This window comes from Anguilla rostrata, chromosome 5 (assembly GCF_018555375.3).
Source record: "Anguilla rostrata isolate EN2019 chromosome 5, ASM1855537v3, whole genome shotgun sequence".
Classification (NCBI taxonomy): Eukaryota; Metazoa; Chordata; class Actinopteri; order Anguilliformes; family Anguillidae; genus Anguilla; species Anguilla rostrata.
Genome location: NC_057937.1, coordinates 25,982,372 through 26,004,299, shown reverse-complemented (window position 1 = coordinate 26,004,299; position 21,928 = coordinate 25,982,372). Strand labels below are relative to the sequence as shown.

At 39.7% G+C, this 21,928-nt stretch overlaps 1 protein-coding gene across 1 annotated transcript in view; it reads right to left on the bottom strand.

Moving 5' to 3' along the window:
- The window catches only part of psmc3 (proteasome 26S subunit, ATPase 3), a 75,959-nt gene that overhangs the window by 20,742 nt on the left and 33,289 nt on the right, over positions 1–21,928 (bottom strand). The window contains exon 9 of the mRNA XM_064335678.1: positions 9,667–9,763. Coding sequence (XP_064191748.1) covers positions 9,667–9,763 — 97 coding nt within the window. The remainder of the gene's footprint in view (positions 1–9,666; positions 9,764–21,928) is intronic.

The following is a 21,928-nucleotide window of genomic DNA, read 5'->3' as shown; positions in this document are numbered from 1 at the left end:
CAGAACCTAAAACCTACCCTTACCTATGTGATTGGTTCCTCTGTGAACCATGACCACTGGATCCCTCCCCGCTCTGGCCAGGAGCTTGTCCGCATGCTCCAGGAGATCTCCTACCTGGGCACTAGGCAGGCAACATTCAGTACCATAACTGTATGCTAACAGACTATGCTGTCTAACCCCCTAATAACTGAATCCCCCACTATCACCAACTACCTTTTCTGAGAAGACGTGGCCACCTAGGTGCCCAGTGGCTCCTCAGTCCTCCCATTCTCAGTGTCAAGAGCCAGATCCAATTCCTGCAAGGGCTGGAATCAGTTGAACACCAAAGCCTCTGGAGATATTGCCCCAGTGTGGTGTGCATGCCCTTTTCTGCGCCTGCGACCCACTGTCACCCAACTATTTCTCTCTGCCCGCTCTGGATTATCCCCCCTTCCCAGCTGTGGCATGCATACCAATTCCTTAAAGGACATACAACTCAGTTCCTGGAACCCTGCTAATTGCGAACTGTGAAATCCAGTATGCTGGCCCTCAAAATCAAGAATCTTGCTCTTGAGGTGCTCAACCAGTTGGCAACGGTGGCAGACAAACTTGCCCTGGAAATCGCTTTCCAGAAGCACGATCATCCTGCAACCCTCACACAGCTTTGGCCACATTTTTACGCCCTAACTATCACCCTCTCTCTTCTTATGTCTAGGGTAAGTTACAGCCGAAACGGAAACACCAAGACCACAATTTTTTTTTAAATGAGGGTGGCTCCGGACAACTAGCAGCAGAAACCGGAGAGAAAAACAAAATAGGAAACACTTGTACAAGGAAATATTTAAATTATATCTCAAATTTTATGTAATGTTAAGTGTTGAATAAGTAACAAGAAAAAGAACCACCCCAGAGTGGAATCACGTAAGTTATAATAAACTAACTTAGCTAGCTTCATACTAAATAGCAATGACTGAAGGAACACTGGTAGTAGGACATATTTTAATTATATCTCAGAACACATTACCTATCAGAAATACGTAAATCCCTGTTGTTTGACCTAGCTAGCAATGTAGTTATATATAAAACTAATATCTAAGCTAGGTTTTTTTTTTTTAATATAGCGAGGGGACAGTGGCAAGCCAGCAAGCAAAATTAGAGAGGCAGCACAATGGTGCAGCAGCTAACTAGCTAGCTCATTTGTATCTGAGATGATTGGATCTTTTTCTGCAGACAAATCAAATAGATAACATTTACTGCATTATGAGTTACCTGGCTATATTACCTAATGGGATGCAATGTCCATGTAGCTGTCCACTCAATCCTGATGGCTTATATACATTACATTTATTCGGCAGACGCTTTTATCCAAAGCAACGTACAAAAAGTGCATTTCATGGTCAGACAACTGCTAAACACAGGTTCAGTAAGGACAATACTTATTTTGCACAGCTATTTCTAACCAAGAACACAGTTTAGTTCACACAGTGAACAGTATTAGGACAAATACAAATGACCAAAAAGTGCTGGGATGGGGCAACATGTAACAAGTGTCATGAAAAAAAAGGGGGGGGGGGGAGATTTAGAGTGAAATATACACCGTGGTGGTGGTTAGTCTAGGTATAGTCTGAATAGATGAGTCTTCAGGCCACGGCGGAAGATAGGTAGTGAGGGGGAGGTTCGGAGAGGGACGGGGAGTTCGTTCCACCGCTGGGGAGCTAGGGTGGAGAAGCTCTGTGATCCCTTTGGGCGGGTGGGAGGGGTTACAAGGCGCCCAGCTGCCGCAGAGCGGAGTGGTCGAGCAGGCACATAGAATCGAGTCATGTCCTGCAAGTAGATGGGGGCTGTCCTTTTGGCAGCAGTGTAGGCAAGGGTCAGGGCTTTGAACCAGATCCTGGCAGCGACCGGTAGCCAGTGGAGTGATTGCAGCAGCGGAGTGACGTGGGAGAATTTGGAAAGGTTGTAGATGAGTCGGGCAGCGGCATTCTGAATCATCTGTAGTGGCTGTATGGCACAAGCTGGTAGGCTTGCAAGGAGAGAGTTGCAGTAATCAAGGCGAGAGGTCACCGTAGCCTGGACAAGCAGCTGGGTGGAGTGCGTCGTCAGGTATATCAGGTATTCGCATCTGGCCTGCACTCAGTTCTGTGATCCATATTCAGTTCAGTAACCATGGAAGTGTAAACTAATTCACGGTCATGCTCCTAGTTGTATGCGTTGCACTAATCAGCCACAAGTTGAGTCTTATGCTGGCTAACTAGTCTAGTGTTGATTTACTATAAGTAAAACAATCCACTAGCTCTACAAATTCCCTGTTGAATCATGTCAAGGAAAATCACACATTGTTTCCTATTCTTATATGCATTGTGGGTATAAAACTGGGTTGTTCCTGCAGGAGTTCCTACATTATAGTCTATGGACAAATTAGGATTTGCAGTGCATTAGAAACCGTACTGGTTTCTGCAACTTCTTGCACCTCCAGCCTCTCCAGTTCCAATACACTCACCGACCACTTTATTAGGTACACAACTGCTCGTTAACGCAAATATCAAATCAGCCAATAACGTGGCAGCAACTCATGCATTTAGGCATGTAGACATGGTCAAGACGATCTGCTGAAGTTCAAACCAAGCATCAGCATGGGGAAGAAAGGTTATTGAAGTGACTTTGAACGTGGCACGGTTGTTGGTGCCAGACGGGCTGGATTGAGTATTTCTGAAACTGCTGATCTACTGGGATTTTCATGCGCAACCATCTCTAGGGTTTACATAGACTGGTCCGGAAAAGAGAAAATATCCAGTGAGTGGCAGTTCTCTGGGCGAAAATGCCTTGTTGATGGCAGAGGTCAGAGTAGAATGGCCAGACTGGTTCGAGCTGATAGAAAGGCAACAGTACCTCAAATAACCACTTGTTACAACCGAGGTATTCAGAAGAGAATCTCTGAATGCACAATACGTCGAACCTTAAAGCAGTTCTGAAGGCAAAAGGGGTGCAACACGGTACTAGCAAGGTGTGCCTAATAAAGTGGCCGGTGATTGTATATTCTCTATTGTTCATTCGCCTTATCATTTAAGTCCGCAACTGCTTACATTTCAGTGAAGGTGGCCTGGAAATCAATGGAACCGACTGCAGCCCATTGATTTGCATGTCACTTATAACTCAAAATCTACATACTTGCTTATCATGAGGTCTGGTATCTTTGATAAACATCCAATATTGAGCATCTTTACAGTTACATGGGGGTTTCTATTGTACTTGTACCTGGGGTGGGATATAAATAAAATGGATTCCTATGGAGATAAAGTTTTTATTGGGACGGTAGGTATGCCATCCCACCAAGTTACACCTTGGCGGGGCGGCATGCCCCATACCTACACAGCACCGAGAGTTTGGCATGTTCAGGGTTCCCCACAGAAATAACTGCAACAGCCACAGACTCTCAGCCCTTAAAAACATTTATTTCGGTACATTCTGACCCCATTTCAACAGACAGAATTCGTTAACAAGTCACATGTCCACACAATAAAGCCCCAAACTAGGCGGATTTTCTTCTTCTTCTTCTTCCTGCCTCCTGGCCCACAAAGAATATATCTCCCCATTGGTTATTTTACGTACACCAGCCAATCCTACACCAACACTAGCCAATCAAAATGTCGCATACACACGCAAAATGGACATATCTTTTATCCAAGAAAACTGCCAGTCACTACAGCTAGTCACTTTGTGTCTTGGTGGTAACGTCACGGTATATGGATCGTTGAATCACAGGTTCAAGCCCCACCTGAACAGACTTCCTTATACATGCTTATTTGCTCAATAATAATTGTCTTTTATTTCTCATCTCTTGTTTTTGCACCACATCTACCCACCGTTCACCGAACGAAAATGCACTATGACATACCATCATCACGTTCATTTAACCTCCTAAAATATCACCAGGCCATATGGATACAACCGGAGCTCAGCTGTGCTTACTGACCCTTCTTTAAAACCACGGACACATTTGACCGAAGAAATTCAGTTTTACACAGCTATTTGACGGTGGCGCACTGCCAAGGTAAATGACTGCGAAGCACAAGGTCGGATGATCGAATCCTACCTCGTCCTCAGAGGCAGATCTATTTGTATCTTAAACTAGCATTTTCTTACACTTACTGCTAACTAATAATTGTCTCTTGCTTTTGCACTTATCAAAATATCACAATCATCTTCAATGCAGATGTTTACCAAAAGTCACTCATTGCCAGCCATATGCATTTCATGACGATAAATGTATTGATCTTCTTAAAAAGTAACACCAGCTGACCACTTTGGCGTTTCACCTAACTACATTTCTTCAGTGGCTACTGTAGAAAACATTCTTATCAGCAAAGGCCACATTTCTACATTCATGTTACCTCTTCCTGTTCTCTATCTACCCACATACAATTACTACGTAAGAACTGTCTGCTACACCCCATCAAAACATTACATTTTAAAACATGACTCATTCAAAATTATAACTACTAGTGCTGAACATCACAAAAGTACATTTATACTGCAGTTTCACGGTGCAATTTCACGCATTGCTTCAACAACTAATTCAATGTCTAACTAGTAATACCGTCTGTTTTATACACCGTTCAATAAGGAAACCCATCTCGCTAATGGTCACTTTATTTTCTTTGCACTATAGACTGTGATCATGTCGGAGGAGGAGGTGGTGTGTGTGTTACGTATCTTCGTGTGCGTGTGTGTGTAAGTCCATGGACTTCATCTCCACCACAGTCTCAACATTGTCTCTGCCGTCTGATACTGATGACGAGGACACGGCCGTTGCCGTGGAGACGACCTTGAAGAGTCCTGATCCAGAGACAAAGTTCCATAGGAGCAGGGAGGTGGGGGTAGGGCCAAGCATCTATCTGCATAACAATTCAGGAGAGTGGAGAGATATCAGCCTTCCAAGGCCGATGTGGGGGAGCCAATGAGGATAAGGATTGTTTTGGGTTCAGGCAGACTTCTGCAGTTTTCGTCTACCTTTAGTCCTGTGGTTCTCTCAGCGTTGTTCCAATCATCCGAATTTGATGGCCCATTTCAGTGAGCCGAACCGACAACTTCTCCAAGTTGGTATCCGTCATGCGAATTTGCGATCCAATCGCATCCAGTTTGCGATTGAGCTCGCAAATCGCTTGAATCTGAGTGTTGACAGCCCTGCCCGTTCCCTCAATGGCGGGCAGCTTCCCAATTAGTGCTGCCAACGCCTTCTGAACTTTGTGATAAATCAGGATGCTGCCAGCATAAAGCCTGTTATCATAATTCCAATCAAGTAAACGTCTTCAACATCCTCAACGGAAATGATCGACAGGCACACGACCCTCCACTCCTTCCAGGAGTCCATCGTGTATCCGGCTGCAAACGTTCCGTCAGGGCAAGAGGGCTCTCCCTGACCCGTTCTTCTTGTCGAGAAAATACTATCAATTGCGTTGAGAGACCAGTTGATCAGATCCATGATTTTAGGTTTCGGAGAGAAATGCAGAGAGAGGCTCCGAATAGTTCAGACAGAGACAGCACAAGACAAGAGAGCAGCAAGCAGGCGCAGGGGCATATGCGTGTGCTGCTATTCTGCCCTGGCTAGCTAAGCAAAACAGCTAAGCCTATCCAAATGCCTAATAAACCATAGAAACACTGAAAGTGCATCTTGACAAAATAACAGAAAACAGAGCAGGACAGAAGAGTTGCAACCAACGGAGCTCAAATTCTACAAGCTTGCTGACAATTTTGTCAATGGAGGCTCGTTGCATGGCCGTCAGATGAGTGACTACATACACTGGGGACATATCTGTTCATTTTCTAATGGTGCAAACTTCTTTTTATACTTATGCCACCGCACCCTTTGTCACAGCCATTGTTTTACATATATAACAAAGCGAAAGTGCTACAAGGTACACGTTCATCAGACAGTACAAATTCACACAAGGACAGCCATAATCCACAACAGTTTCTTAAAGGGTTACTTCACATTTTTACACCCTGCTCCGCTCCACTGTTCATCACGAATCATGTCCTCAACTCCGCCCCCCCCAAAATCTCGCTCAGCCGCCCAATCAAACCACTGTACATCCAGCACTGCCTATGCTGTATGCCTGTTTGCATGTATCTACGTACGCATACTTCTCATCGTCTACATTTATATGCATTACTGTTCTCTCTCTCATAACAAGCACTTTACAAAAAGAAATATTTCATAAAAACATGTTTGCAACATACAAAAATGGCAAGGTACTCACACATACAAAGCAATGTCTGTAATTCATTCACTCAAATTGGCTAAATCTACGACTGCCATTAAAAGTATTGATATTAAAATGACAGCAAGTTACTGTACTACAAACTATTATCCCTTTCACACAGAAGAAAAAAGGAGTTTTCGAGATGGCTTCGATAATGCTCTTATGTCTGTGTGAACACGTTGCGACGGCTTTTAAAATACCGCATCGAAAACGCCGCTCGTGTTTTGAAGGCGCCTTGACTACCGCATTTCTCCTGTGGGAACGGAAAGCAGCATCGACGACGGCTTTCTGGGCGGCGTTCAAATTACATTACAGATCTGCGTTCATGCGCAACTATCTCTCAACTGAAAAAATGCAGAGGAAATACCTGGACCCACAAAGAAGCGCTTTGTAGCGCACACAGACGTAGCAGATAGTTACACTGTAAATGCATTGAGAACGCGAAAACTAATAACATAAAAAATGCAAGCACTTGCACTTTGTTTGTTTGATTGTTTCGCCAGAAATTGCAAGAAGATTGCAACGAAAATAAATAACAAGTAACGTTATAGCTTTGGGCCTACATCAAGTGTGTTACTACGGTAACGGAACGTAAACAATTCAATCACGACAGTTGAGTTCTACTGTGTGTGAAAGGTAAAGACTCGAATACTGCACTACAAATTCTGCGGGAAAGGGAACCTGTTACCGCATCAGAGGCGGCTCAGATGCGATATTAGCTGTGTGAAAGGGGCTTATATAGGCTATCTTGCCTCACCGAAATTAAAGAAGCTGTATTCCAAAGCAATGCTACCCAATGTTTTCTAAATTGTTTAAAGTCACTTGGCCCTGTATTTTTTCATCTTACCATCTTACAATGTCATTTAAACTTTGTGTCACATCAAAGTGTCAAATATCTCAAATTTCCTCATGCAAGGCATCTAAATGAATGTACAACACTTCTGGCGAACACCTACAGAATGCATATTCCTCTAGAAAACATATCTTAATACTTGGTTATCAAGTTCATTTCCCTAAATGTACAAGTCATTTTATCTTTGCTACTTACAGTAAATACTGCATGTAAAATAAATATTGTACATATATTCATACAATACTTCATTATCCCCATGGGGAAATTTCCCTCACAGCATGTAACATTCACATTTACAAACAGAAATTTATACCAAGAAACATACAATCATTCATGTAACAGAAAGGTTGGGCAGCTAAATGTTGGGCAGGAATCTGAGGTCCTCTGATCAGGGTGTGTTGGTTGTTCCTCGCTCCAGGCTCAAAACAAAAGGAGACTGTGCTTTTGAGGTTATAGCTCCGAAACTCTCTCCCATTGGAATTAAGAATTGTGGACACGGTGGACTCCTTTAAGAAGCAGCTGAAGACCCATTTTTTTAGACTTGCTTTGGTTTAATTTGTTTAAAAAAAAAAAAAAATTAAAAACATTTTTTATCTTGTTTTGTTGTTGCCTTGTGATTTTTGCTATCAGTTTTCTCTTTTTGATTTTATTGTAAAGCACTTTGTCTGCTCTTGAAAGGTGCTAAATAAACTTATTATAAATACATACATACTGATACAAATATTCAGGCCTACTGAATCAATCTTGAGTCTTACAAACCCATCCACACACATATTTGGCCTGTTCGTGTACTATATGCTTATACACACAGGGCCAAGTGACTTGAAACAATTTTGAAAACATTGGGTAGCATTGCTTTGGAATAGAGCTTCATTTAATTTTGATGAGGCAAGATAGCCCTTACAGTCTGTAGTACAGTAACTTGGCGTCATTTTGATATCAATACTTTTAATGGCAGGTATAGATTTAGCCAATTTGAATGAATGAGTTATAGACAGTGCTTTGTATGTGCGAGTAACTTGGCATTTTTGTACGTTGAAAACATGTTTTTTATGAGATGTAATAAGCCATGCCCACATTCAACAATCATGACCAAACGTCTGTTTTGAACTGGAACATGGATAAAGACCATGGGTTTCTAATTTCATTATAATTCATTACTGAGAAGGTTTTTTGGCATTTATCGCACCCATATTGATCAATTTATATCTTATTTAGCAAACTGCTTTAATATATAATCAGAAACATGTCTGTCAACTTTTGTGAAAATTGATCTGATGAAAATTGACAGAGATATGGCCATTTTTGTGTGAAGCCACATCCAATTTCAAATTCATTGGTCATAGCTGCAAAAATATGCTAATTAGCTAAAAATCCACTATGGCAGAATTTAAATAGATAAGTACAACATTGTACAGGTTACTCCAGAGATTATGAGTAAAAAGTTTCTTATGAATTAGAATTGACTGAGCGATCCGCACAAGAATTCCAATGCCCTTGTACACCTGTACCTGAGCAAATGGTAAATAATAAAGTGTTATGTCCTATGTCGTATGTCTTACAAATGGTGTGGGAGTTACGGCATTTGAAAGGGCTGAAAATGTGACCTTTAATTATAGCACCACCATGTGGACTATTGGTTACCCTCCATAATTATAAACCTTACCACCTTACAACAACAACAACAACAACAACAAATGTAGTGGGGGGTCAAGCACCAAGGGTGAACTGCAGAGCAGTTTGTGTCTTTCTGAAATATCAGCAAAAACATTAAATATAACAATTTTAAAAATATAACTATTTTTGTAACAATTTAGTTGCCTGCAGACCACAGTTGTATTGCAGAGGGGCAGTGCATGCAGTAATATACGCTACCCCAAAATGATAAATATAGGCTATGGATTATAACTGATATGTTCCTTGGTTTCAAACGAAGTTGGTTACACAACACGCATCTTTTAATGCGTGCAGTCACAGTCAGTAGTGCACAATCCTGTGATGTGCACTGCATCCCTACTATATTAATTTACTCTGTATACTTGTTGACAGACTGTTCTTGCTGAAACAGTCTGATCACAGCCTGCATTGACATTCTCAGGCACCCCAAGAAGAGTTGTTCTTCTGTTTTTCCATACATATCGAACTAATGCACAAGCATCACTGTCGTCGAATGTGTGCTTTCGACCGCAATGCAGATGTCGTTTTAGTCCTTGTTCCTATTGCCAGTTGAGCAGTCTTTGCAACTGTCTCAGCCATCCGTGCCTCAATAATAAACCCTCTTCAGATTTTTTTCCTCTTGCCATCTTGATCCAAAATCGAGGTCAGCTGGGCCAGCTCAGCATTTTTTACACATGCCACAGAGCACTGGCAGCCATTTTGGAACATCTTTAGACCCCTGTATCTGTCTAACTAGATGTCTAAACTGTATAAAATTCTGTTTTATTAATTTTAATACACAAAGGGAAGCGTGAATTTAAAACATAAGCCTCATTAATACAAACAATTGAAATCATGGTTCAATTTTGATAGAGCCCCCCAGAAATTCAAGTAACAAACTACAGAAAAACATACCTTAACTTGCATGTTGGGCTGAAATCCATCCAGTTGATTGAGAAGCTCCAGCATGGTTCTCTGCACCTCTCTGTCTCCAGCTTTTTCACTATCAAACCTGGTAAATGGCACAAAAGATTCATGTTAGAGATTTTATGAAGTCATATAAAACAACTATACCACTTTGAAAAGACCTCACTATTATAACTTGTGAAGTGGCAAATCAGGACCCTTGGGGATAAATCTATGACATAATGTGCTTTACTTCTTTGATTCAGTTATTTCATGTATTATATAATCACATTTAATTATATCTACCTCTAATCATTTTTTATCTTCATTTTATATATCTATAATCATCCATAAAATAGAATGTACCCAGATAAGAAGGGCATTATTCTGTACTGTGCACGTGTGTGGGTGTGTGTGTGTGTGTAAGTATTTGCCAGTTGAATCACTTGAATCTTTGTAACAGTTTCTGATACCTCCGTGAAGTTGGCACCCCATGTGATCAGAACATGAATAAAAATATTGTCATTCATTGGTGCTGCGTTTGTGCCGGTATGGTTTTTGATATATTTCACATTATATTTTATGAGCTGTGACGTCACTTTCCACCCCAAGTAACTCCAAATCGCTCCAAAGTAGTCTCGGTCGTTTGCTCTACATTTGTGCTCATTTGCACCGCTGAAAGAAACAAATGTGCTATTTTTATTCTTTAGATATTAAACAATACTTTTTTCACCAGTGACGTCATTTTCCACCCCATCATTGTCCAATTCGGCCCAAAGTGGTGTTAATCATTTGTGCTGGGTTCGTGCTCATTTATGCCTTAAAAACAAAACAGAAGTGCTGTTCAACCCAGTTTTCCGGTCCCCAATTCACTTATTTCACTCATTCACTCATTTCAATTCATTTTTGCGACCTCACCAAAATTAATCATGTTAAAACACAAACTACGGAGGATAATAGGTTGACAAGAGTACTAATGTCAAATGGTCACAAATCTTTTTTGATGTCTGATCTATTTTCAATGTTTTTTTTGCATTATACAAGAAAAAGAAGATTCAAAAGTTGTCATTTTGTCATTCAAGGGAAATACATAATCTGTGCAAAAAAATTATTTGATCAACATATCATTGTGCCAGATGTTTCATATATGTCTGTTTGTTCCTCGTAAATAAGCCATTCACTGAAAATGAAAACTGGCTATTTCAGCCTGTATGTGAGCTTGCACAATATGGCTGTCTTCCAGAACAGCCACCGGTGGCACCGGTCAGAAGTTTTTAATTAGTGAACAACCAAAGCAAACAATACTCGTCTCGAGAATACTCGTTCCCGAACACGTCTCCTGTCTGTTCTGGACCCACGATGGTGGAATGACCTCCCTGTGGAGGTCAGAACAGCTGAGACACTGACCCACTTCAAGCGACAACTGAAGACTCACCTCTTCAGGCTGCACCTCTTCCCATCCCTCCCTACCTCCCTGTAATCTCTTAAATGACTGTAAGCTTAGGGTTGTAACTAGGTAGCCGTTTCGTAGATGATGCACCTATCTTAACTACTGCTTGTATTTTTGCATAGACTGCATTGTTGCTGTTCTCGTTTGTGTCAGTGTTAAACAGTTTAACCTTCAGGGTCCAAGTTGAACTATGCGGTTGTTCTCTGGACTTCTCCGGTACTTCTCTCTAGGGTTTTCGACATACTTGTTCCTGGTTATGGTTATACACTTTGTTGTACGTCGCTCTGGATAAGAGCGTCTGCCAAATGCCTGTAATGTAATGTAATGTAATGTAATACTCATCTTATTTTCGACTGACTACCTAGCATGAGGCGACCCGCTCTATGAAGAATAAAACCGCTCCTCCAAAGCCTACAAAATAATTCGAATCTTAAGACTCACGTGAGTATACACGATTCAAAAATACTGAGAAAATCAGTATAAATTTTTTAGGAACCAACTTATATATGATCTAAAAGATCGCTTAGTGCACCTTCAAAATTTTTACCGCATCTTCAGGGAGTGGGGGTGATGTAACTGCCTACCACAATATTTTCAAGTGCCAACACTGCTGTATCGTTTTTAGAAATATCGACCAGCCCTATGATGGAATACAATTTTTGGGATTGAAAGAATAGATGCCATTGTCCAATGTATCACTCTTGGTCAATATAGCTGCATAAGAGAGAGAGGTGCTTGTTAAATGAATGACCTATGCAACAATGGTGGCACTTAGAAACTCGGTACTTGCCATAGCAGTCATGTATTGAGTATTAAAAAAGGTACAACACACAGTTTAGCCGCGTTTCCACCGCAGGAACTTTCCCCAGGAACTAGGAACCTTTTGAGGAACTCAGTGCGTTTCCACCGCAGGGACCCTAAATTAAGTTCCGGGGACTTTATTTTACCCCAAAGAAAGTCCCTGCTCGAGGGGCAGTACTTTCCAAAAGTACCAGAACTTTTGGGGTGGGGCGCAGGCGCTGAATATTTTTGATTGGTCGACTACTCGGAGTATTTTATTTCAACCGCCATTTAAAAAAAATCTGCAGCCGCAAACCGATTTATTTTCATAATAATAACTTGAATTCAAACTTGCATGTTATGCGGCGCAATAGCCTACTTTTAGTTATAGCCTGCCAACGTCTTGGAACAGATGAGAAATTAAGATCGAGGATTATAACGTGTGCTCTTCTGTTCTTTTCTTGCTTTAGTATTCGTTTTATAAAATGTTAAGCATTCGTGCTGGGACAGAATATTATGTACCAAAACATTCAAACGATTTAATTCGGTTGCTGAATATTTTCTTCCGGATTTTCTTTGTTAGACCGTTGTAATTGACTCAAAAAGTTTGATACAGTTATGTGAGGTATGCGGTAGTTCTGCGTACTTTACATTGGTGATACAGTAAAAGCAAACTGTAAATCACCTTCCGCACTTTTTGTCAGGGTAAAATAACAGGTTAATTCTAGTAATCGTCCCTTTCGCTTTTTCAGACTGCGATAATTTTACTCTGCGATTCTTCAATTCCACAGAAAGACCAGGAAGACTATGGACTAATTTATGGTGCATGGTTCGCATCTGGAGGGCACACTTCGCTGCTCCACTAGCAGTAACTTTTTTTGAAGGCAAGCAAACGGTGGCTGTACCACAGCAATATTAATTTAAATTTTCACGCAAGTCCGAGTTTTCATTATATTTAGTCTTGTTATTTTGCTATTAGCCTATATGGAATTGACGATGGGAGTCGAAGTAATCAATTCAACACCAAATTGTTTACGATGTGCATGTTTTCTGCTGTTGTTACCAGTTATTTGTGGAATGTGAATGCATTCTGTCGCCTCGGATGTCAAGACATGAAAGTGAATGTTCGCATTAAAAAAATAATCAATGTGCTTGAGAGGATATATACAACAGTTACAATCTGACTATTGGCCTGTTATATCCTATGTGTTGCATAACAACGGTCCAAGTCGAACTACGAACAAGAGTTTTGCTTGACAACGGTAAAATATGCCCAAACGGCTGTGGAAGAATATTTCAATCTCAGGTGATTAAGTCGATAAAAATCAATAAATACTAAAGTAACCATATATAGTCATTGTTGGTAAACTGTTGTATAAGTGGAATAAACCCCTCCGGGCTGTCCCGGTTATTAGAAAATAATGTAGGCTACTTCGGTGGTAGTATGGGGTTACAGAAGAAATCATATGACAGATGGACCGACGACAAAGTCGCTTTTTCATACGTCAGTGGACTAACTTGCCTAATCTTCGCAGGTCTTTAGACCGCGGTGGAAACACAGACAACAATGGGCTGAAGGAAACCTTTAGTTCCTTGAAAAGTAGTTCCTGGGACTAAAAGTTCTGGGTACTTTGGGTGGAAATGCGGCTTTCGTTGTTTCTACTCTTCGTTTGGTAGCAGGAGCGATTCATGCCTGAGCTCAGCAATCTCAGGACGCCAGCACCTTGGCCACTGCCATGCCTGTGTCAACAAATTAAAGCTGTCATGTTTAGCACTTTGTTGCACGCCCTTTGCATTCAATGACTGCCTGAAATCTGTGACCCGTAGACATCACCAGATGCTGGGTATCTTCCCTGGTGATGCCCTGCCAATCCTAAGATTTTTACGTACACTTCAGAATTCATCCTGCTGCTGCTGCCAACAGTCACATCATCAATAAAGGCAAGTGAGACAGTACCTGAGGCAACCATACATGCCCAAGCCATAACACCCCCCACCACCACGCTTCACAGACAAAGTGGAGTGCTTTGGACCATAAGCAGTTCCTTTCTTTCTCAACATTTTCCTCTTTCCATTGCCTTGGTACAGGTTAATATTTCTCTCATCTATCCACAAGACTTTGTTGCAGAACTCTAATTTTTAGTGTAATTTTAGCAAACTAACATGGCTGTTCCTTTTTTGAGACTTACCAGTGGTTTGCAGTTTTTGACACATGTATGCTAATATCCTGGAGTGTGTTCTTTATCTATTTGACAAGTATTATTCAGTCATCCACTAAAGTGGTCTTCCCTGGTCTACCAGGTCTTTTGTCTTTGCGGAGCTCATCAGTGCATTCTTGCTTCTTAACAATGCACCAAATTGTTCATTTTGACACACCCAATATTATGGCTACTATGGGTAAAGGGAGATGCCACTATTTGTATTTGTATCTGTATTCGTTCAACCAACAAAATTATTTGTATTCGGATTAAAAACTAGATGTGGGCGTGGTTTAACCCTGAAGCTGTATAAAATGTCAAAAATCCCTGATGTTCAGATACTAAAGTATTAAAGTCATGGTTTTACAAAAAATAAATAAATAAAAATCCAGCTTAACGACAGGTAATTTGCTTTTGAAAGGTGTATTTAACAAACAATAACCTATATATTATATAGTCATAACAGGCTTTTATAACACTGAAGAAAACAAACAGTTAAATCAAGTTTCAAACAGACAATGTTTTTCTACATAAAATTGTTACTCATCCTTACTCTGAACTGCATAGTCTGAACAACATGAACCCCACCCCCACCTCTACCTCTACCTCTACATGAAGGACACTTACGTCTATTATAAACTGAAAAAAAATGATTATATAATTCAAAAAAGTTCCACATCTTCATTATGAACTAGTGTATGCAAGGAACTCCTAATGAAATAAACTACAGAATGTAAGGCCAGCATGTTTTGTTGTTTTTTGTTTGTCAACACTTATTCTCCCCTCTTTGTTGAAGCCCCACTTTACCTGTATGTTTCATGTGTGTAAGCTTGGATAAATCAAATAAAACCTTGAAAAGCTTCGCTGGGTGGAACACATCAGCTATTATGCTCTTGCTCAAATTTCCCCAAGCTGTATTTTGTGAAGACAAGCTTCTGCACGTGAGCTGGCAGCGGCATCAGACGTATCCAGCATAACATCGATTTCTGCACCAGTAACAATATAACTTGGTAAAGATTATGAAATTACGAAATAATTTACTGCAAAACCATTTTTCTTGAAATAAAGGACACAACTCAATCAATTTGAGTTACAAAACCTGCAATGGACCTCTTTTTACATCAGTCTGAAATAAAAATTTGAAAAAAATTTCAATGTTTGTATTTATAAATTATAGTGGTTTTGTTATATAGGCTAAGGGAAAATGAACCGAGGCATATTAAAGAAACACTGAGAAAAGCGCTAAAATGTGTGTGACAAAACACAAAATGGAAATTTTTTCCGCTCATAAGGACTTCAGTACATTTCTATCTCTGATCTCCTTGGAGTCCGCCTACATAGCCTACGCACCGTCGTTTTCCTCTTATCAATTCACAGACAGCGCACAGCTTTGCTGGTTTGCTGGGACCGCATGCACACAAATTGGTTACATTTCATGCAGTTGTCATGTAGCTGCATTATTCAGTTAATTCAAAGTCTCAGTTTCAGAGAAAACCTGAAAATATTTTGGTGACGCCATTCATCTCCATCCCAAAGGTTTTATTAATTTCATCAGTCGATTGCAGTGAATGAATTTCATGTGATTATATGTTTGAAGTTAGTTTCAATAGTGTTTGATTGGGAAACTCTTATCAAAGCACTGATCATTTAGTTGCTGAACAGCATGCTGGAGTGGACAGTGACACATTCGCACCTGGGTAAAATCACTTGTAGTCTAATTATCGGGGGTTGTGAAGAAAATGGTCTGAACCACCTATATTTCTTTCTTAAAGTGGAAATCTCAAAGATTTCTGATTCGTTCTCTTTGGCGGTACCAATGGCGAGAAGCGGTAATTGCAGGTGTGTTTTTGGACCTCACTTCCCAACTTCCAAACAGTGTCGCCTGTGTGTGACATCAGTCAGCTGGCACCTGGGCCACGCTAACTATAACACTTACTATTTACGCTACTGAATAAAAAATGGTTGTTATAAAAGTAATGTAATGTACATACTCATTCATTGTCTAACATCAGGCCAACTTAAGCTGTCTTTACACTTCCGAGTCGGGTTAAAATGCTGTAGCAGACCTGGGGTAGAATTAGTGATGATCAATTTCCACAGACGTTCTTTATCCACCTTTTGCCCGGTATGAACATCTTTACACTGCAGAGAAGAATCCACGGAATTCGCTGTGGCTTGTGCAATTATGTATCTCATGCACAATAAACATTGTCTTTCTCGTGAATGATTGTTGTGTCATATTTTTGAAACAACGGTCTTGCAAAATGTTACCCCTGGTGTTTCTGGTTTTGCTAGCTAAACTATTCAAAAATGAAGCGGAGATGGGTGTTAAATTAGCAATCAGAACAAGAAGAATAAAACAAAAACAAAGGAGATTTCATCAAAAAAGGGCATCAAGGCTGAAGGAAAATATGAGGAAGCGTAATAAAATAATAACAATGCTAATCCATACTGCCGTATTTTTTTATTTAGTTTTCTCCGGCTTGACATTTTTGTAATAAAACGTGTAAAAACGGCTTTATTCCGATCATTATAATGTTGATGAACTTGATGGCAATGTAAATAACGGTAACGTTATGTCCAGTTCAGATCAATGATTCGCAACGAGACAAAACGGTTTTAGAATGTTGCAGAGAAAATTGCAGCGGTGTGAACTGGTTGGTTGCAGAGCCTCTGAAGCCGTTGCCTAGGGTCTCAAAAGACCCACCTTGTCAAATCGCCAAATGCAGTTTTAGAACGTTTACAATCAGACGTCTTGGAATTTTGCAAGTTGCATCCAGTCTCGTTGCGAATCATTGAACTGGCCTTTAGTTAGCTACATTGCAACGTTGCAACAAGGTAGCGTTGCATTCGAGAGACGGTTTGTGAGGTCGGTACCAGTCGGTAGCGTTAGATAGCATTTTTTTCTAATTGTTAGCTGACATTAGATTATGTTAATTATATTAGCTAGCTAGCTAACACAACGTTACCTGATATGAGAGATGGCTACTGACTGTGCACAACATTGTCTAAGCTAATGTTGCTTTTCTTGACATGGTCCAGTAGCTAGCATTAGCTGTGCAAATAACTATGTAATTTAGTAATGTTACATTGTCATCAAATGTAATACGAAATCTACATCAACAAATAATATGACCTCTCAGGTTACACAAAAACTTTTTAGGGTTCCATAACGCTAGCAGACACCGGAAAAAAACAGTAGGCTACGCCGCTCACACTCACAAGTGAGTTGAAGAGCGAGCCTGTTGCATTAGCTCCGCCTACCCTTTCGGGCAGACCAACCACTGATGGGTGATGGAAAACGCGTCACTAACTGTGCTTGTGATTTTTTCCCGGGAATGTCGCCACAGACACCCAGTTCTTTAATCATAAATTATTATAATAATAATAACAATATAAATGAATATAATAATAGGCTCAATCACCATTGTGTTACCAAATTCAGTGATATATAGTGACATTTATTTTAATGAAAATCTTCTGCCACTTTAAGTAGTTTAAGCCCAGATATTTAGGAAAGTCATGCAAGGATGAGTATTATAGCATTTACAGCGTTAGAGTAATTTTAATTATAAAGTCCCCAAAAATTGAGTGTCACTCTGGACTATCTAGTGTTTAAGGAAACCCTCACCCCCTGTCTCTGCAGATGTGTGTGTGTGTCTAATTGCGAAACTTCTGGCTTCTAAGCGTATCGCATCAAAGACATGGGAAAAAAGATCCAAATCCAAATAATATTGGCCAAATTTGGGAGGGGAGACCATCCGGGGAAAATGCATTATTCGAGTGCTGCTGAATATGGTATTTGTATTCGCCACCATCTGAAGTGGCTACATCTCTGATCAACTTATATCAGTTTTTCAGTCGCATCATGACCTGCTTTACTGGCATTAGGGCTAGCAACATTGGCCAAAAATAAATTAATATTTTTCTTGAATACATGAAAATGAAGACATTTCACAAACTTTCAGGCTGTGTTATTTGTGCGTTATATCCACAACATAGCAAACCAAGACAACTAGAAATAACTACCATCAGTACATTTAATTTAACCATAAACATGAACGCAGTCAAGTTGTGGAAAAAATGTTAACATGAACATTTGAGATGTTTTTATATATACAGTGGTTTGGGATTTCATTAGGCACTGCCGCTCCAAGATATCTTCCTGCAGAGGAAAATTTGCATATATATTTTTGGTTTTTCCACAGGAACTACAGTACTTGTTTGCACAACCACCACCAAATGTGAGCACTCAAATTCATATCTGACAGTTAACACTTTGACCACGGGACTCACAAATTGCTTGTGGTCAAATACCACTGCTCTTTTTTTAAACAACAAATGAGAGGAAAATACATTTTAGTGACATGCTGTAAATAGGGACAGGCTATTCTCGTTACCCATATCATTTGTGTGCATTTACAGGCTATACAGTGAAATGTACATATATAAATGGTTGTTCAACTTCGTGGTCAGACTGAAACTTAATAGTCAAGATCATTTTGAGCAGTCTATAGGCTATAGGCTAATGTCATTCATGTTAGTTTTACTTAGGATATAGGTATAAATGTAATGCCTCATAAATGTAACACGGTAACTTTTTGTACACTGCTGCTACAATAGCCATTTCAGTCCTGTACAAAGGTCAAAGAAATCAACTTGAACAATGATTGTAAAATGGTAGTAAATCACTGATCATGTCTTTTCGTTTACTTAAGCACAACTGACCCCACCTATGGGCATAAGCGACCCCAAAGAGCAGTTGTTCCTATGAATATATTTTCTTTGAAGTGAAAGTTTCATGTTAACGATTGAATAAAATCATTACCAAAATTTAACACAGTATCAAGTTTTTAACCCTCTGGGGTCGAGAGCTCCGCCGGCGAGCTCGGCACGATTAAATGAACTTTCGTTTCTATTTGGATGATTAACTTCACAAGTTGTTATCATACAGACGCAACAAAAACATTGACAGAAACCTTATAATCTCGACTTTCCAATGCGCCCATTGACACATGATATGAATTGTTTTAAAAGTTCTACATTTGATTAATTAAACCATGTATGCTTTGTTAATCCTTACTCATTACTATGTGAATTTCGCTCATCAGGAAGTCCGCCCAAATCGCATTCACATGTTAACGACATTGTAACTAATCTCCATAGAAGGAGAGTAGGGGAGGGGCGATGCGAGATCCATGTGAGAAATGCCAAGCCTGCGAAAGCAGGATAGAATGTCAAAGTGTAGCCTAATTCACTTCTTTTGAGGTAAACATTTCGTTTAATTTTGGAAAATGGTCCGTCCAGAAGCCGACATTGATGAAGAGCGGTGTCATTTCGAACAGCGAACTGATCCAGCTGAGGATCAACTTCATGAGTAAGTATATTTCTTATGATCATACTGGTAAATATGTGACGGGTGCTGGACAAAAGGTCCGCAAGTAGCAAATCTTGAAATCGCGCTAGGAGGCAAAAAAGGTTTTTAAAATTTTTTTTTACTGTTTTCCTTTTTTTCATATTACGGAAGTTAAAGTGTTGAAGAAGTCACTCAATAGAATAAACAACATTTTTAGGGTCACTAAATACTTATAATTTGTCAGCAAAGTCGGCTTGTTTTAGTGATTCTTACAGGTTTCGACAGGTTTTGGAGGCGTGATGGGGGTGCAGTTTAATTAGCATGTTTGATTTCGTTGGCTATTGTGACTTTGTTTCGGTCATGCCACCGCCCATAAATAAAGCCGTGTGGTAGTAGCCTGTTTGTTTACTGCGTGAGGTTGCTAAAATGCCGGACGCTCAATCAGTAGGTGAGAGTATAAGCTTTCTAACGATGTATAACATGTCTAATTTTGCTTTTGGAATATCGTTTTATAGGTTAGCGTAACTGAACATTTTCTTACCATGGCATTCGCTCTATATGGTAGCATTAAAAGACGTTGCACCTAACGAAACGTTGTCAACGATTTTTCGTAATTCCTTGGAAAATACCATTATTATTGAAGACTTCTGGGCATAGCTAAGCCATATGTTTGCTGACAGACCTATCTGACATCGTTTTCTGGAGCAAAACAGAGCGGATATAACTGTCATTGATTTACTGTCTCTGTCTCCATCTACTGAACACAGATAAGATTTCATCATTGCTATGTAAGTATTACTGCTCAAAATATTTCGGTTATTACGATATTTTAGAAATTGAGTGTTTTTAAATAGGTTAGTGGTATTATGTAATGTGGATATTTCACACTGTAATGTAAGCGTTAGTTAGTAGTGTAATGGTTTTTGTGACGCATACAACAGTGATGAGGAGAGTGTTGAAACATTGCCAAAACGTGGTGGACGGAGTGTACAGAGTATAGAAATAGGCTACATACAAGGGTTAATTATTACACATTTAGGTACTGTGCAGCATTGTGTGACTATATGTTTGCATTATGTTTAAATTATATCTATGTTTCATCTTAAACCTTCATAAGGGGCTCATATGCTTTACAATGGACAAAAAGCATTATATTCCTTTTTGGAGAGATTTTGGATTTGTTTCTGGACCCTTAGCTATTTTAGACCAGTGTTAATAATTTAGACATTGTGGGTAGATTTGGAGATGCTGGGTACACTGCTTAGTTTTTGCTTCATAGATCTTTAGTAGTTCTACATATCCACCGATTTTATTAACTTGTGGTCAAGAAGTTTTTGATCCAGGACATGTATACTTTAACCCGCAATCTCCCAGTATTTCATTGCGAACTAAAAAAGGAGCAAATTCATTTTAGATTTTTTGCCTTGACCATTGCATTTGTGGCACTTTATTTCTTACAAAATTATGAATATAAAGTAATCTAAGCTAGTATTATAAATGGTACAAATGTATTGCTTCGTTTAAGACATTTTTCTAGTCTCTGTGGTATTCACATCTGGAGTTATAAAGCTTTAAATAGGGTAACCCCTAAATGGGCAAGGATTTACAGTTACTCTAGTGGGGGAGTGGTTGGGGTGGAGTTAACTAGCTATTGTTCCCACCCATTATCTCCCTGTGAGAAGTGTGAAAAGTTCAAGATCTTTCAAGGGGATTTTCTCTGCTACTTGATTTTAGGAGTACCAACATTCAAATAAGCATATCTTCTTCAACTATTTTCATATTTCAATGTATGACACATCATTTGAAAGCTTATAATCTGCACTTTCGTAATCTGTAAAAAACTGAAAAATGACCTTGCCCTACTTGCGGACCAAAACACCAGCACCTGTCACATATGTGTACTGTATTGCAACGTATCTCTGTGTTTGTAGGAATATCCAGCAATATGCGCGTTTGTAAATTCCCACATTACAAACGATTCAAACTATTGCACCTCAGAATTATAGGCTAGGCTCTCTGCGTCTGGTTGTGTGTTAGACGTATCAGGTAGACTGTATTTTTTTCGATCATATTGGTAATAAATAGCCCATGCCTGGCGTGTAGTGGCGTGGCTAGGATTCTAAAACTGATGTCCTCGCACAATCGATATTAGCATACTGTAAGTAAATTCGGGAAATAGCAATATAATAACCACTTAGCTAAACAGACCTAGCCTACTTCAGATTGAGGCATTGTTATTGATGAGTTGCATGTAGTTGATCTGGAATATCAATGTTTATTTAGTTTAGCTAATGTTGATAGCTTGCATTATTTGTAAACGTGTGCTGTATTACATTCTCTGTGTGTTTGTAGGAATATTCACTAATATGCACGCTTGTAAATTCCCACACTACGAACGATTCTAACCATTGCTTCTCAAAATTATAGGCTACCTCTCTGCGTTTGGTTGTGTTTGTTTGGTTCTTTGTCTGTATATGATGTAACCAT